We start from the raw sequence: 16,906 nt of genomic DNA, 5'->3' as shown, positions 1-16,906 counted from the left end.
ACACCGCCACTCGCCTCCCCGCGAGAGCCCCTCTGTTGCTCTACGCAATTACATTCGTGTCAGAACTGTGGCATTACTTAAAGCGAAGTTATTTTTAATTCAACAGCATCTATAACAGCGTCGACTGAGCCCGAGGAGTCGGGCGCCATCGGCAGCAAGCTGCACCGCATCGTGCACTCGATGCTGGCGCGGCGCGACGGCCCGCGGCCCAGCCTCGACTCCATGGCGCAGAACGTGTCGCACCCCGACCCGCCCTCCACCGAATCCGACACCTCGGATGACATATTCGCCGACAAACAGATCGTCACCGCCGTCGAAGCGGTCCCGAACAAGACGATCGACGAGAGGAAGCTAGAACCGAAAGAAGACGCCCAGGCTTTACAGCCCTACGGCACGGTTGCTGAACTCGAGATGGTCGAGAAGGCGCTGTACCGCAAGCTGTCGGCGGGCGCGTTCCCCAAGCGCCTGCGCCTCGGCAGCCTCACGCTGACGCCCAAGCACTCGCTGCAGGGCGTCATGCTGCTGCAGTCCGGCGACGCCACCTCCTTACTCCTCAACTCCAAGTTATCGCAGAACTTCAAGATACACACCTCGAAATCGAGCGACACTGGTTTACCGGCCCTGCCTCTGTCGACGACACATTTGGATTTTAGGTTCTCCCGAATGCCTATGCAGATAGCGACCGTCGGTTATGCTTTTCCGAGCTACGATCGGCAAACCCTATTTGAGAGGAATTTTGAAGAAAATGATAACAAAGTTGATTCAATGGTGCTGCAAAATGCGAGTAGCGAGCGTCTTTTCCGGTCGTCGAACGCTCCCAGCGAGGCGTACATGACAGAAAATAAGACTTGTCAGTGCTTTAAAGGCATCCCGGAAACGGCTAGCCTCGAATGTGCCGTGCAGGCCGACTTGTCTCTCCCCGCCGCCCCGCTCGCCGACCCTGTTCAAAGCAAGAATCAAGAGTTAGTCGATACGGTTTCCGAGAATAACGTCGAAACATATACGACCGATCAGACTGAAGTTACAAAAGTCACTGCAAAACAATCCTCTTTAAGCGACGTTTCTCCGAAAGAAACTGTAGAGGAGAGCAATAAAGCAATGCCATGTGAAGCCTTTGAGGAGAAGACAGAAATCATAGATTATACCACGTCTCTTGATATGCTGGTGGGTCTCCTGAATGAGATACAGAAAATCACGACTTGTACGAACGATACATCAAACGGGCAAGATTTCGGCTGCCGCGAGCGAGTCGAGCAAAACAATAGCCCGAAGAGCCTAGACTCCGACTCCAGTTTAATGTCACTCTACGTTTACAATACCGATGCCCCTAAAGGCAAAGTTGAGACGCCTGTCCCGGAAACGAAGACCGTGAGCGCTGCAGCCATGGTCCCAGAGTGTAGTAGCAAGGAGGTATCGGCGCAGTTCCCAGACGCACGAGACAGGCAGCATGCCAACGTGTTCACGGAAGTGCCGTCCCGGTTGCACGTGTTCCCCGGTGTTGGCGGCACAGATTCATTCCTGGACTCCATGTTGAGCGGCCCGTCGTCCAGCCGCTCCATGGTCGCTCTCAGAGAGTGTCCCGCTCACATCCACTCCCAGCCGTCCGTTGGATCCAGCAATGATAGAGCACTGCAGGTAATCGGAACAAACTCTGTCTCGGTCAAGTCACTAGTACTGTTCCACAACAAGAATAATGCTGCTGCAAGAATGCAGGAACAGACTCTGATTTGCAAAAAAATGGTAAAAAATGCAGTGTTGAAAAGAGAGAATAGCGATGCAAGTGATGCTTTGATGAAAAGAGTGGTTTTATTTGAGAATAAGCCGCAAAGGGCAAAAATCATGAACAAATGCTGTCTGAACGCCACAGAGTTCGATCCTATGATGAAAATGAAGCGAGATATATTGGTGACGGTATACTCTCTGCTGATGCTGACGGTGTTTGCGGCGCTGTCCTTCCCCGAGTTGCTGCACCAAACATGATGCATTCTCATGAACAAACTGTGCTGTGAATTGTGAATAAATTGAAAATTGCACCATTATTGTTGCTGTCGAAAATTGTTGTTGGAATTTATTTATTTATTTATTATTAAAGTACAAGTTTCTTAAATAGAAAATTATTATCCTTTCTCATTCCACTTGTGTGCACTAACCAGTAACCATGTCCCATTCGTAGCATAAAGTAGGTACAGCCGAGGAAACTGAATCGCGTACTTACCAGAGTGGAACCTTTTTAATCGAATGTCAGTATGACATTAGTAGCACAAAGGTTCACCCTGGTACGCCATTCAGTTTCTCAAAGAAACATGCATATTGTCCACACAATATGCAAAATGTGCACAACACGTAAAATAAAACAAATTTTACTTACATGTCAATTACGGAGAAAGTGGCATGTTTTGTTTATCGCAAAGGTTTATCGTCTTACTCAAACTTACTCAATTTTCAATCGGCGGTATAATCCGATGCCAATGCCATGTCCAGTGAATCATTTAAAAAATATCATAGACATTAACGTGACAGCTGACAGTGACATTGACGTTTTATTGTTTACAACAATTTGGTGTGCTGTGCGAAGGCTGCGCACGCATGTGCATTTATTTGAATTTGGTTTGGTTCGTGTTTGTTGATTATTATTGCATTAGAATTAAAAATAAATACCATGTCAACATCTCAGAAATTAAAGAATATGAAGGTATGTATCCACTAAACCTTTAAGATGTTTACTGTTTATTTAAACATTTAAGACTATGAAAGTATGCGTCCGCTAAAATTTACATTAATTATTGACCACAATAAAGAAGTTAATTGCATAATCTTGCTAAACTTTTATTCCAGAGAGAAAAGTTGCCTGAAGAATTCGGTGCTGAAAATATAGATAACACGGCGCCTCCCAAGAAGATCCTCAACGATATTGAACAGACCAACCACAAAGCTTTTACGTTTCTTAATCACACGAGACGACCAAGATATAATACAAGGAATTATGAACAATACTTGCATCATGAACTCCCAGGGCATCCACTTTCAGCATTCCCCGAAGAGTGGGAGGGGAATTGAGCACAGATTACTTTGAGCCTTTCCCTTACAAATGTATCAAGCCGAGGATGATAACACCTCTGAATAACAAGCATAGACTCGACCCTGTCAGTGAACTTTTGAAGTTAAAGCATGAATGGTTTTTGAAATATGTTCACATGAAAAATTCATGCGGTAAGTGATTTAGAAAAAAAGTATTTATTTGTTTATGTGATGGAGACAAAAATTATAGCACAGGACAGTATTCGATTTTTTTGATAAATAACAGTATTAGATTTTATAATAATTTCACAGATTTTTTTTTGATAAAGTTACATTAGAAAAATTCTCTTCTTGTTGTATATTGTAAGATTAAGATTGCAATGTCTATAAAAGGATTTAAAGCTGAGACCATAAGGTAGAAGTGTGTAAATTAACTATACCTATATTATCAAAGAACATTTTTCTAAATTGTTTTAAGTGTGCAGTGTTATAACAACCTTATTTTTGTATTATTCCAGTATGCTACAAAGTTAATTTAATAGAAAAGTTAACAGAGCATGATGATGAAGTTGTATCCTGTCCAAAGCACTTTGTGGACATGGCAGAGCATTTAGAGAGTGATCCAGACCCATACTTTACGGACACAAGCAACTGGTACTATGCGGGCAGTGGGAACATGCAACTTGTGTATTTCAACTACATGGAATACATGCTATGCAGCGAATTCAATTTTTGTTGTAAGTTTTCTAACTATTTGTAATGTAGTGAAGACATACATCTATTCACATAATATTTAGAAGTTGAGATATGCCTTCACAGTGAAAAAGTTTAGGTAACATAAGATGCTATGGTGTAGAACTGAGAAAGTAGTACCATCTCTTTCTGTGTTACAATAATTGCTAACACTACTTTTTCTGTCATGATTCCAAATGAGTGAGCTCACTCCTTTCATAGTTCACACATTTTGGTGCAGTCAAAGTATGGTGGGTGTATCTAATCTCGTTAAGTTTCTTGCCGGATTCTCAACAGAGGTTTTTCCAAACCGGTGGTAGATTTTTTTGACATTCATAAGTGCTTGTTATAGCCTAAATTGAATAAAGAAGTTTTGACTTTGACTTAAACTTCGAAATCTTTGCTATACATATTTCAGCGATTAACTTTTGTGTCTGTGCCTGTCAATAGTGTTATTTTATTTGCAACTTCTTTCTAACTTCACAATAAATAACTATTCTATTTTTATATTTTTCAGATTTGTTTGAGTTTAACAGAGATGAGCTGACATTTAGTCCAGATGTGGCGGCAAGTTTTGACTGTGGAGAAGGCAACAATATTTATGAAAGCATTTGTTCCTCGCAAGATATCATAGCTTTGAGGACAAAACGCAAAGTATTTGTGTTAAAAATTGTAACATCAAATGATCAAATTAAGATAGAGCAGCTCAAAGTAGCAGAATCAGAAACACCATTCACAAGCATATCCTTTGATGAATATCACAAGAATATATTGTATGTGACAGATATAAACAATGATTTGAAAATAGTAAACATAGATAGACTGACTGCTAGAACTATTAAAATGAAAAATAAAATAAATTCTTTAGTAAATAATTGGAGCTCTGTGATTGGTAGCGAACGGCCATATTTTACTCATGTAGCTGGGAACTCAATAACTTTGTATGACAAACGAACTAACGAAGTCATACACACATGGGACAATCTCAGTAAAGTAACGGATGACGCTACTTGTAATCGAATTACAGCAGCTAAGTACTCTCCTGGCAGTCCTTACATGTACTTCGGCACCAACCACCATCTATTCCTTATGGACCTGAGGTATCAAATGAACACTGAACTGAAGCTTGTACAGAGATGGACGCACGGAATGCAATGTTACCCGACTTACATCTCAATCTGTAACTTTGAATTCAACAAAGAATTGGTGTGCTTATCTAGTCAATGGTGTGAAGACATGTGTATTGTACCTAATTACATTCAGAGTTTAAAAGACTCTGGATTCACCGGGGTGACTCTGCCTTACCGGCCGCCGAGTATATTGCAGACGATGAATGAGGCACGCAATCAAGCCCTTTGCCTTGACGTGTACAATTCACTAGAGAATAGATTAGTAACTGCACTGTCCGGCATTCTGCTGGTAGAACAGGGAGAGAAGTACATTATACTATCACAGAATGCCCTTGGCGACATATCATCTCATATGCTATACCCGGAACATATGGAAATGTTCATTGAAGATGATAGTGTCCAAGCATTGCATGATTGGAGTCAAGATAATGTGACAGAGAAGGAAGACTTTGAAGTGTCCTTTGTTAGGGACATAAGTAAAGTTTGGAAGAAGTTAAAGAAGGTGCCGGATGGAGCAATTAATGAGCAATTTACTAAAGAAACAACATTTAGCGAGCAAGAAATACACGACATGTTCCAAAACGGAGAGCTGGATGAAGGACTGCTAGACGTGTGGGTGGACGAAGATAACACCAATGTTGAAGATCTATCTCTAGGTTTATCACTTAATATCACTCAGGAATAAAACGATTAAAACAAACAATGTTTTATTAATAAACAACTATATTTCCTATCTAAATAAAATGACTTGTATTAATACAGACTCTCACACAACCAAACAACGTTCGTACAAACTTTTATACATTAAAAAGTAATTCATAAACATAACAAATGTTCCTAAAACGCAATCGTAAAGACGGCCGGGGCTAATAACTAAGATAAATTGGAGGATTATGAGGCCGAGTTTACGATTGCGTTTGACAATAATCAAAACAACGTGTTGGGATGGTTAAACTAGATGCATAAATGCTCAGATTTCCATACCAATATTTCAGTAGTTGCCAACATACTTGGGTGGTAGGTAAGTTGAAACTTAAATATTGCAAAATTCAAAGTCCAAGACTCAGTCTCGCGCTTGCGTCGTGCTGGCTTCGAAAACTGCAAGAATAAAGCATGAGGTAAGAGATCGAAATTAAGGCCTCATCTTTACATACCTACTTTGCTCGGTGGTGTAATTAAACATGTGCAAACATGCAGGTGCATGGCCCGAGTTTGCACCCACACAACTCAATTTACAGCTCATCTCCTGGTAGTTCATCATTACAACATGTATGTATGATAGATAATCAATAATAACTTTAGTCAATATGTTTAAAAACTTGAAATAGGAGGCCTGAGAATATACACTGAGAATGTACATTTTTAAGTCTCATTTACCCATTATCCATTGATTACGTAACGGATTAATGTGATGCTATCTCTGTTTGTTTTGTTTGAATAGACAGAGACGGCATCACATTCATCCGTCTAATAAAATTAATCAATGGGTCGTGAAACAGCCCCTTAATTTATTTATGACAGTCAGCAGTAAAAATTATCTCTTTTAACATTTAATTTGTTAAGTCAAGTCATATCTTAGAGGTATATGACACGCGCTAGAATTAACTACTCAATACGTTTTGTGTAAACGTAAATGGATTCAAGGGATGTGTTGTTATTGGCTACATTTTATTGGGATACCGCCTTTTAAAACTTTCAATGATTAAGCGGAAATATCTTAAAAGTGGCAGTGCTTCGATGGTATAAAATATTTCGAAATATACTCGTAAACATAAGGAATTAGCCAGGCTTTCCATACGGTATTTGACTATTTTTTATATGTTTTATAAATTAAAACTTCAGAATGCCTGTTATCGAATAATAAACAATTTTTAAGCTACCTTTACAAATAAAAAAGTTATAAAGGTTTGAAAGTCAAGATTAGACAGAGAAAGACATACTTGCATATGACGTCACAAGCAAGTAGCGCCATACTTGCTGCATAGAGGAAAGCGTTTGAGAAAGAGAGAGGCATATAGATAAAAAATATATAAATCCAATTTTCAACCGATTTAAGTTTTCTCTTCGCTAAACACTGTCTGTATATCTATATTTTCATAACAATATATAAAACATGACAACAAATTCATGAGTTATCAAATACCGTATTGCAATAACAACGGTGCCGACTTATTATGTAAACAATTTCATTTAATTCCCAAATGCGTTAATTTACAATACACAGCCATTCAAGAAATTTGCAATATTTATATATAATACATATTTTTCTGGTTTAATACTGGACTCTGAGCAGCATTGTAAGTCATATTGTTACAATGATTATTTCATAAACTGAATTATTATTTGTGGCCCAAATTATCAATAGCTAAACAATAAATAGTTGCGTTGCTTTGCCGTTTTTACGATCATACAAATGTCAGTTCATTTGTACTGGTAAAATGTGATTAGAGGTAAATGACGCTTCTTGTTATCACCCGTTACCAAACCTTTTCCTTTGCGAACTGTCAACGCTGGCGGACTTGCACGGACCAGAGTATACATAATATATAATTCCATTGAAGTGCTAACCCAGGGTTAAGTAGTGTCAAAATTGTATGAAACTACCATCCTTGCAAGCACCAGAGGTATCGACAATTTTTGTAATGTAAAACAAAGTATGTCACAACAGGCGATTCTGGAATTACTCATTAAAACCTTCGACTTCGGGTTTCTGATAGACTCTAGTTTGTTCTTATTTATCGCAGGCATTATCTACTATTATAACATTTAACGTAAAGAGTTTAAAAACCTAGGTTGCAAGCGGTCCTAGTTCGGGTTTAATTTGTTTGTATAACTCTGGAGCATGCAAGCATTGACGTGCATTGGGTAGGCAGCTGGTACTTTGTGCAGCAGCAGGATAAGCTGCCTACCCTGCTGCCTGTAGGTAGTGCCATGAGAGTTGAAGTGAATTATTACACACTGCTCTGCTCCAGGTCGATTCACAAGAGCTGGCACGAATGGATTGAATGTGTATTAATCTGTCATCTCCCAGGATAACAGGATCAAAGGAATTTGGGCACAAATTTGTGCCTCTGGGAGAGAACAGGTTAAAGTATCTGTGTATTACCTATTTGAATACACTTCACACAAATATGAAATGTCATGCATCTGTCATTTTCCAACAAAAATGTCTAAGTGACATTACATTCGTTCAATCCATTCGTGCCAGCGAATCGATCTGTACATGAAGAACTGATTGCATAAAAGGAGAATGAATGAAATGAAGTTAATGTCAAAATCCCGCTGCCAGTACATGGCATATTCTTGTGCGCGTGACTGATGGCACTAGCTTTGGTACAGTGAAGGCGAGTGGTGAGTGGTGATGGTGCGCTAACGTCTGGTGAAGGAGCGCAGCCAGGAGCCGGTGAGCGGCGGCGCGGCGGGCGCCTTCTCCTGCTCGGCGAGGGTCTCCATGAGGCGGCGCTGGTTCTCGCGGAACGCGGCGATGGGGTCATCGAACTGGCTGTAGTATGTCAGCACCTCGCGCACGTCCGATATGTTCGACATCGCTATGGCTGCAAAGAGAAAACTTAACCTAGCAAGAGGGATGGCATGATACGAATTTTGAATTTCAGAATAGCTCCGGTTAGTATCACTTAGTCTAAAGAGCAGCCGGTCTAAATAGCAACTGGTCTAAGAAGCAACTGGTCTAAGAAGTAACTGGTCTAAGTAGCAAGTGGTCTAAAAAGTTACCCGAATGTTTACTCAGTCTCCATTCGTCCATTTCCTGGTCCGTCAACTTTAATTCTACGAACCAAAGTTGACGGAGCTTATATTCCGATTGGCTAACGCGCCCTATCTATCACAACTCTAATCAAACCTAACATATGTTTTTTCAAGTTTCACGCACAAACAGGTTAAAACCAGTTTCTTTTAAACCACTTGTTACTTATACGTATATCAGTTGCTTTTTAGACGAAGTGATACTAACCCAATCATACTTCAGTATCTCGGTACCGAGCCGGACGGAGTCGGATCGAACATAACTGAATTACTTAGGGGCTGTTTCACCATCCATTGATTAGTGTTAACTGGCGGTTAGGTGTGATGCCGTCTCTATTTGTTTTGTTCGAATAGACGGAGACGGCAACACATTTAACCGTCGGTTAACGCTAATCAATGGATGGTGAAACAGCCCCTTAGCCTTTGCCACCTACAAATTAATGATCGCTCGAAAGAACGCGATTTACTAAAAGAGGGAGGGATAAGCGAAGTCAGTACCGACATCGGAGCTTAGCGAATCAGATCACTTCTCAGAGTTAAGATTATCCAGGTCTAATGTGAATGTACCATCAGCCAAATAAGTGGTCTATCAATGAATCAGATGGCGCACTGTTGCGTCGTCTGTTAGGGCGTTTTAGAGTACCATTATCGAGCAGGTATAGATGTGTCTCAATTCATTGCTCACCGCTCATTTAGAAACAAGTTCCTATCAAATGAATATGTCGCTAAAGTCGAACTTTCAAGTTGACAGACACGTCTATTATCAAGTTTAGGGTGGTAGAGCACATATTTGTCTGATGGTAGCAGTGTCAGTGTCAGTTTACTCTGCAGCAGGTTGGCGAGGTCCAGCAGCGCGGTGTCGTCGTCGGCGCCCTTCCACTTGTGCAGGATGAGCGTGTTCTGCGGGTGGTACTTGGTCGCCATCTTGTTCCAGTCCACCACTATCACCTGCAACACAATGTTCAAATTACAATACGGTGTATGACAACTCCTGTATTGCCATATCCTATATATTATTATAAATATATAGATATAACAATGTTTAGCGATGATAAAACGCTTTTTGATACGCTAGTAGGTATTTTTTGCTATGCAAAAAGAAAGGTGAAATTTAGACTCTAGTTAGGTTTTTTAAGTTTCAAATTACATTAGGGGGCCCATAATAGATCCGAAGAAAATTGGACTCTTATAACGTAAGCATAAGGTACAGATTACTTTGGGGGCATGGCCTGGACCGATCCGTCACACGGCAGACGAGAGGTTCGGTTGAAAATTGGATATGTAGCGATTTTTTATTTATCTATATAATCTGTCTCTTTCAAAAATCTTTTCTCTTTGCAGCAGATATTGGCGCTACTTGCACGTGCTCGTGACGTCACAGCGAAAGGTAGCTTAATAGTATATTACTGCAGAAGGGGATGGTGGAGATCGATAGACGAGTCGAGACGAGGCCGTAAAACGAGTCCAGCAATTCCTGTTCTGGCCGAGATTTGTATAGTGCTTTTCTCAAACAATGTGAGGAGATATTTCATCCATCCATCCATCTATCCATCCATCCATCCGTCCATCATCCATCCATCCATCCATCCATCCATCCAATCAAGTTTTTATCACGGAAAATTTTACAGTTATTGAGGGCGCGCGATAAACGAATTCTTCGCAAACGAGTCAAGGCAACACATATTTGGCAAGGAGTTAGTTTGAGATCCTAGGAAGGGTTTAGGATAGTTTTTATTTCGGAAAATCTATAGTTTCCGCGAAAGCGTGATAAAGACTTCTTAGTTGCATGAAAAAGCTATATTAATCCACGTTACTAACCTTAGACAAGTCCCGGTTCAAACCATCCAGATTCTTAACATGTACACCATCCGTGAAATGCGTTGAGTCCCTGAACAGCCGGTATGTGATGAATTTGTTCTCTGGATCCAGTTTGTCTATGACTGGCCAGATCATGAAGGCATTCTCTGATGTGAATATTATTACTTCGAAGTCAGCACTGGCCACAGTTTGAAGGAACTGGTCAACGCCTGGGCGCTTTTTAAACCTGGAATAATATGTTTTTAAAATAAATAACTATTTGACGAACATTGATTGATCGTCTCTCGAAAGTCTAAGTTCATTCGGACACTCGATCGATACTAAATTAAATACATACGCGATAATGCTACTATTACTAGATGAGCTGCTCATGATTGTTTTTTAGGCTAACATGCTCCAACTTAGTCCACATCTTCAGTTACCAACAGGCGTAATTGTTGTCAAACACAAGCCTATTTTTGTGTAAAAGAAAAACCGGCCAAGAGCGTGTCGGACTCGCCCGAAATAGGGTTCCGTAGCCATTACGAAAAAATTAAGTAATACTTTTCTAAGGATTTCGTATTTTGTACGCAATATTCCAAGTTTAGGTATATTTTATACCTTAGGCTGCTATTTACTCTTAAACTACTAATAATTCTCTAGAAAAGTTAACCGTTATAGTTTTCCTTGTAAGTTTCATATACTTACTACCATCCTGATTTTTTTCAAATTTATCCACCCACCGCTTTAGATTTTAGGGGGGGGGGGCGCTTGATTTTAATGAAAATTTGCACTTTAAAGTTGAATATTTTGCAAACAAAGCACTGAATCGAAAAATCGTTTTAGCAACCCCCTAATGGTTTTAAAAGACCTATCCAACGATACCCCACACTACAAGGATGAACGAGAAAAAAAAACACCCCCACTTTACGTCTATGGGAGGTACTCTAAAAAAAATTGTTTTTGAATTTTTTATTGTACCATTTTGTCGGCATAGTTTACATATATATTCGTGCAAAATTACAGCTTTCTAGCACTGATAGTCCCTGAGCAAAGCCGCGGACGGACAGACAGATAGACAGACAGACAGACATGGCGAAACTATAAGGGTCCGTTTTTGCCATTTTGGCTACGGAACCCTAAAAAGAGCATTACGACATCTGTCAATGGCATGTGTTTTCTCAAATCAATGACGCTTTTCTGACAGATGGAACATTGCTAGATGGCGTTAGTAGCGTGAGATCTATCATCTGACACGTCCTACTGTCCCAAGGAATAGAATCTTATCAGATGTTTACACACGCATTGTTGTGTCAGACATTAGTGCTGGTATGTGGCGTGTGGCGTGTGGCGCGTGGCGTGTGGCGTGTGGCGCGTGGCGCGAGTTACCTCCATCCAGTCTGGTAGGACCAGTCGGGGTGCACGAGCACGTCGGTGAACTCCAGCACCAACGTGTAGGTGGGCTGGTAGGGCGCCGGCAGCGGGTCTGGCAACAGCTTCTCGCGGGACGGCTCCTTTATCATCTGCCCAAAGAACAATACATGACTAATTTACATTGTCATTATAATAAACCAACAATGCAATAATAGTTTGAAATGAATTATAGATGCATAGAGGTGGCAGCAGGGTAAGCAGCGCTAGTGCTAGTGGCGCGCTGCTGCGGCGTAAACTACTGCCTGCCCCGGAATCGACCAGATGCATGCCAATGCTCAGAGGTTCCCAAACTTTTTCCTGTACACCTCTTTCATAGCTTAAGTTTTCGGTAGACCCCCATGCTGCTACATGCCACATTTCGACTATATTCCCAAAACCCCATTTTTTTTTTCATGCCTACATGGATTCCCATCTGTGGCCTATGTCATGTTTAACAGTATGCATTGAAAAGAGACTACCGCTTGTAAATTGTAACTTGTAGCTTCGTGAAATGGGCCACTGGCTTCCACCTGGACAATTTAAAAGCCTCTCGATTACCTTTTCGTAAAACGTGAGCTCTTTCCAGGTCCTCTTGAGGTACTGCAGCACGATGGGCAGGTGCGAGAACTCGTCCTCGAGCAGCTCGCCGTGTTCGCCGCGCCGCGGGCCGCCCATCTCCACCACGAGACACCCGCCCATCACCGACATCGCGCCACCAAACACCGCGAATCTGAATATAAACGGTTATTTCTTCAAATTCGAATCATTTATCCTGTAAGTGGGCCGCAATGGGCTCTCTTACACGTCATTTATTTTTTAAACTACTAGCGCTTGAGGAAAGACCATTATTGCCAAGAAGAATGAGCTGTAAGAAACCTAAGAGAAAGTAATTTCTTCAAAATATAAATTAAGGTATTTTTTTAGGTATTAGGTATTAATTAGCAGGCTGTTTTGCCTAACTCGACGTCTAAGTGCGCCTATTTCGCGTAAATTATGGTATAAAACTAATCAAAAATTTTGTTGCTATAACTTCAACATTACAAGTGGAATCTATGGACAAATGGAGGATTTTTGATGAATGAAAAATTGTTCCAGCAAATACTATGGTGGGCCCTGAGACAGAAGCAAATAATTAAAACATAGATCATACTTGTCAAACTGAAGAACATTAGTTCATCAGCTTTTAAAAATATTTTTTTTTTATTTTATCTACACCCATATAGTAAATCCTCAATTATGCGTTCAAAAACCATTACGATAGCATTACGACATTGTATTCTGTTATGAACACGGCTGTATCGTAATGGTCATTATGATACAGAAATCTGTATCGTAATGAGATTTCATACATCATTACAGCACGTCGTCGCGGGCGCAGCTCGTGGGGCAGACATACCTACCTAGTTCTCGTTAATGCAGGTCATTCTCAATGGTTCTTGAACACACGATAGAGGATTTAATATATGGATATAGATAAAATATTGTATGCAACTGTAAGTAATTAGGCCTTAAAACACTCATGTGACCCTATTATAAAACTGGGCTACGCCTCGTTTCATAAACCTACACTCGTGTTTTAAGGACCCCTATTACAATACAGTTGCATAAAATACTATTATTTTATTACAACCAGCCCCAGCCAGTACATTTCTTTTTTATAAAAACTTATTTTAACTACAAAAGGTTGGTTACCATCTACCTACACCTACCCTATTTTCATTCTCCTCCAGCTCTTCTCATTCTCTTCATTCTTTTCCTTGTTCTCCTTCTCAAAGCGCTCCTGCTCACTCTTGACCCGTTCAGCCTCTTCCGAGCTCACCGTGTTCTGTGGGAAGAACCTGCCAAGGATATCCACTTTCTCAGCTGGTTGTTTGTTTTTATCACCTGTAATTTTTAAATCTTTTATTAGATGAGGCTTAATAACAGTCAGTAGCACCAATATCTTACACAACAAGCAAGCATAAATATCTGATACAACTCTATTTCTAGGGCTGGTGTATGTGTCAGATATTTATGCACACTCCGCTGTGGCAGATATTAATGTAGGTGACTGTACACTTGGGTGACTATGTCAGCCTCACAGGGAGTCTATGAAACAAAACCATCAAACACACCTTTAAATAACCACTATGTAGAGTTACCGCTGGAAATATATTGTGAATTGACAAAATTTCATATTTCTAAGACTATAATTTGATTCATTCTCTGTATTCTGATAGGAAAGAGAAACTGATATTTTAAAAATTTTGCTATGATTATTAATTTATTACATTTTTTTAAGATGTGCTTATTCTAAAAGGGCATAACTCCAATACTACCACACAATAGATCCATTACTTTTGTCTAGTCTCTATTTAAAAAAAAAGATCACGTAAATCTGACATAGACATTATCAAAATTATGACAGCTCCTTTTTCAGGTGAAAAAGGCAAAGGAAACATATCTATTCTGTGGTAGTTTTGGCAAATTCAGATATATTTTTTCAAATTTTTAGTACTTTTTTAAACATGGAGAAATAAATTATAATAAATATTTGCCCATGTTCAGGAGGCAAAACTCTTTCGATTGCTGTAGTAAAGTAACAGGTGCTAAAAAATTAAATCTTGACAATTATTAAGAACGTACCAAGTGCAAGTCAGATTCACACACCAAGGATTCTGCACAAATTTGTAGATATCTATAAATATTCACTGATAGCAGTGCCCTGCTCCTAAGCAAGATGTATGCAATGTAGAGTCATTTTATATTGGTTATTGACATAGAAAAAAAAACATACTTTTTAATGGTTAAGCTAGTTTCCTACCAAATTTTAAATTTCTAGGACAACTGGAAGCATGCTATAAGTTTTGTGTCCCTGACAATTTTTACAAAAATAAGTTTTTGTTTGTATTGACTTAGAAGTTTGATTTTTTCACTGCTCCAAGGGTTAGCAGACCTGAGTATTTGATATTATTTTCAGCCTGATACCTCTTTGGATTCCTTGGAAAAGGGCTTTTGACAGACAACGGACAAAAAGTATCTAAAATACGTGAACCAATTTTTTATAAACAATTGGCAAGAAATCCTGAATTTTAGCCTTGTTTGTCTCAAATAATACCAATAGGCTGACGAAAAAAAAAACTGTTTAGTCCGTCAGTTAGATAATTAAAAAATATCATACACATACTTTTTCTTTTGTATGACAAACAAAAAATGATGAGTGAAATGTTTTGAGTGAAGTCACTATATGGCACCATTTTTACCTGTATTAGTAACATCATAAGCCTCCACTCCGGAAGTTTGATGATCATACCATTGTTGATTTTAAATAATGTGATAAACCAAAAAATATGTGTCTCATATTTTTCCATAATCTTACTGTCGGACTAAATAGAATCATCCCAGCCTATATACTTCCCACTGCTGGGCACAGGCCTCCTCTCAGAACAAGAGGGCTTGGGCCATAGTTCCCACGCAGGCCCAGTGCGGATTGGGAACTTCACACACACCATTGAATCGCTTCGCAGGTTTGTGCAGGTTTCCTCACAATGTTTTCCTTCACCACAAAGCTCGTGGTAAATTTCAAATGTAATTCCGCACATGAATTTCGAAAAACTCAAGAGGTGCGAGCCGGGGTTTGAACCCACAACCCTCTGTTTGAGAGGCGATAGGTCAAACCACTAGGCCACCACGGCTCTTTACTAAATAGAATGATATATTTTTAACTCAGTCGTCATCTCTATTCTACAGATTAAAATAAAATTAGAAAAAGGTAGAAAAATATCATTTACTTAACATGTATGAGAACCACAGAAATTAGCACTGAAACCTTTACTGAATATGGAGTAGATATTTAAGAATAGGTTGCCTGTTGAAGAATTTTAGGAAACACATTCAAGAACTAAGATGTCTGAGTAAGGACAATAAAGTTGTGTAAGTTTCAGACCACCTTTGCCTATGGCTCAAACTAGTTTCCATTTAATTTTTCTGAGACTACGTCGAATCCTTATTGCCAATTTCTTTGTTTTTAAAATACGTACATGAAATGTAAGTTATTCTATATAAGAACTGTAAAATATGAAATCGATCTAACCTATATTTTCGGTCGAATAGAATTTAAATGTGTTCGCGCCAACAAAGCACATTTTCTGGCGTGAAAAATTTGTAGTTTGCAGCTTGGCGGTATTACAGCACGCCGCTCTGGTTAAAGAAAGCACTTTTCGCAGCGACATTTTAATTTTTCAATTCACATTTATTTTACACAACAAACGTCAATCGGAAAACGAAACGGCTAACCGCTGCAAGCTTGCAATTTGACAGTTTGACATACTAAACTAAACGTCACTGTCAAATTTACCGTCAGGCTCACAGTCACATTTCACCATAGACATTTAACCTTCATTTCACAAATTTGTGAAGTATAATTTTAGTTATAGTCCATTAGTCGATTAAAAATTGTCTTACAACCACAGCTAACAACTAAATCAGTTAAGCTGGCTGAATCTTTTTTCTTTTTAAAATAATATATATTATTTAATTCAACCCCTGAAAGCAGCAAAGTATTATAGGTAACTGCAGGGCTACTATAAAACTCGAAACTCGAAGTTCGTATCGTGCCGTCGTCCCTCTCACTCGTGTTAAATAGTATAAGTGTCAGAGGGACCGCACGACACGAACTTCGAGTTTCGGGTTTCGTAGTAGACCTGCAGAACGGATTATGTTTTGTTTGTTTTTGGTACCCGCCAAAACGTCAAAACGATCGTCATGTCATCTGTCACATTTAAGGTGCGGCCACGTGCAGTCGCTCGTCGCTCGTCTGCAGCGATAAATCTGGTCACGTGACCCTATTTTAAATTTCCCGCGACTCAAACAGCAGCAGCAGCGTCAAGATGGCTGCTTGCAGGAATGATCATGGTCTTGGAAGCTGATTTCTTAACCTCCTTTAGTGGCAGTCGTGGCAGTAGTAGAGTTTGGCTACTGAAAGATGAACCCAGCTATTATTTGAGTATCAACATTATTCAAATGTCATGGGCAAATAGTCCAAAGAGTATAAGAAAACAGACACTTGAACTTGT

The 16,906-nt window shown here is 39.7% G+C and overlaps 4 protein-coding genes across 4 annotated transcripts in view; 2 read left to right on the top strand and 2 right to left on the bottom strand.

Annotated features, from left to right (window-relative positions):
- Positions 1 to 74, bottom strand: part of LOC141439945 (ral GTPase-activating protein subunit beta-like) — a 5,994-nt gene extending 5,920 nt beyond the window's left edge. The window contains exons 1-2 of the mRNA XM_074104410.1: positions 67 to 74; positions 5 to 14 (exon numbers count right to left, since the gene is read on the bottom strand). Of these exons, the coding sequence (XP_073960511.1) occupies positions 5 to 14; positions 67 to 74 (18 nt within the window). The remainder of the gene's footprint in view (positions 1 to 4; positions 15 to 66) is intronic.
- LOC141440011 (uncharacterized) overlaps positions 1 to 2,118 on the top strand; it is a 49,081-nt gene extending 46,963 nt beyond the window's left edge. The window contains exon 5 of the mRNA XM_074104469.1: positions 107 to 2,118. Coding sequence (XP_073960570.1) covers positions 107 to 1,980 — 1,874 coding nt within the window. The 3' untranslated portion in view covers positions 1,981 to 2,118. The remainder of the gene's footprint in view (positions 1 to 106) is intronic.
- Positions 2,119 to 2,566: 448 nt separating this feature from the next.
- On the top strand, positions 2,567 to 5,592 carry LOC141439517 (uncharacterized). The gene is given in 5 exon segments (XM_074103805.1): positions 2,567 to 2,692; positions 2,836 to 3,043; positions 3,046 to 3,210; positions 3,537 to 3,755; positions 4,268 to 5,592. Coding segments are annotated over 5 exon segments (1,923 nt in total). The 5' UTR covers positions 2,567 to 2,659; the 3' UTR covers positions 5,566 to 5,592.
- A 16-nt stretch (positions 5,593 to 5,608) lies between these two features.
- Positions 5,609 to 16,148, bottom strand: LOC141439519 (mitochondrial import inner membrane translocase subunit TIM50-C-like). The gene is made up of 8 exons (XM_074103808.1): positions 15,925 to 16,148; positions 13,562 to 13,736; positions 12,411 to 12,582; positions 11,829 to 11,962; positions 10,461 to 10,686; positions 9,467 to 9,590; positions 8,255 to 8,434; positions 5,609 to 5,978 (listed from the first exon to the last, which is right to left on the bottom strand). The coding sequence occupies exons 1-8, from the start codon at positions 16,061 to 16,063 to the stop codon at positions 5,944 to 5,946; spliced, it is 1,185 nt and encodes a 394-aa protein (XP_073959909.1). The 5' UTR covers positions 16,064 to 16,148; the 3' UTR covers positions 5,609 to 5,943.
- Between the last annotated feature and the right edge of the window lie 758 nt (positions 16,149 to 16,906).

This window comes from Choristoneura fumiferana, chromosome 21, assembly GCF_025370935.1.
Source record: "Choristoneura fumiferana chromosome 21, NRCan_CFum_1, whole genome shotgun sequence".
Taxonomy (NCBI): Eukaryota; Metazoa; Arthropoda; class Insecta; order Lepidoptera; family Tortricidae; genus Choristoneura; species Choristoneura fumiferana.
Note: the sequence above shows the minus strand (reverse complement) of the source record. Positions and strands in the feature narration are given on the sequence as shown.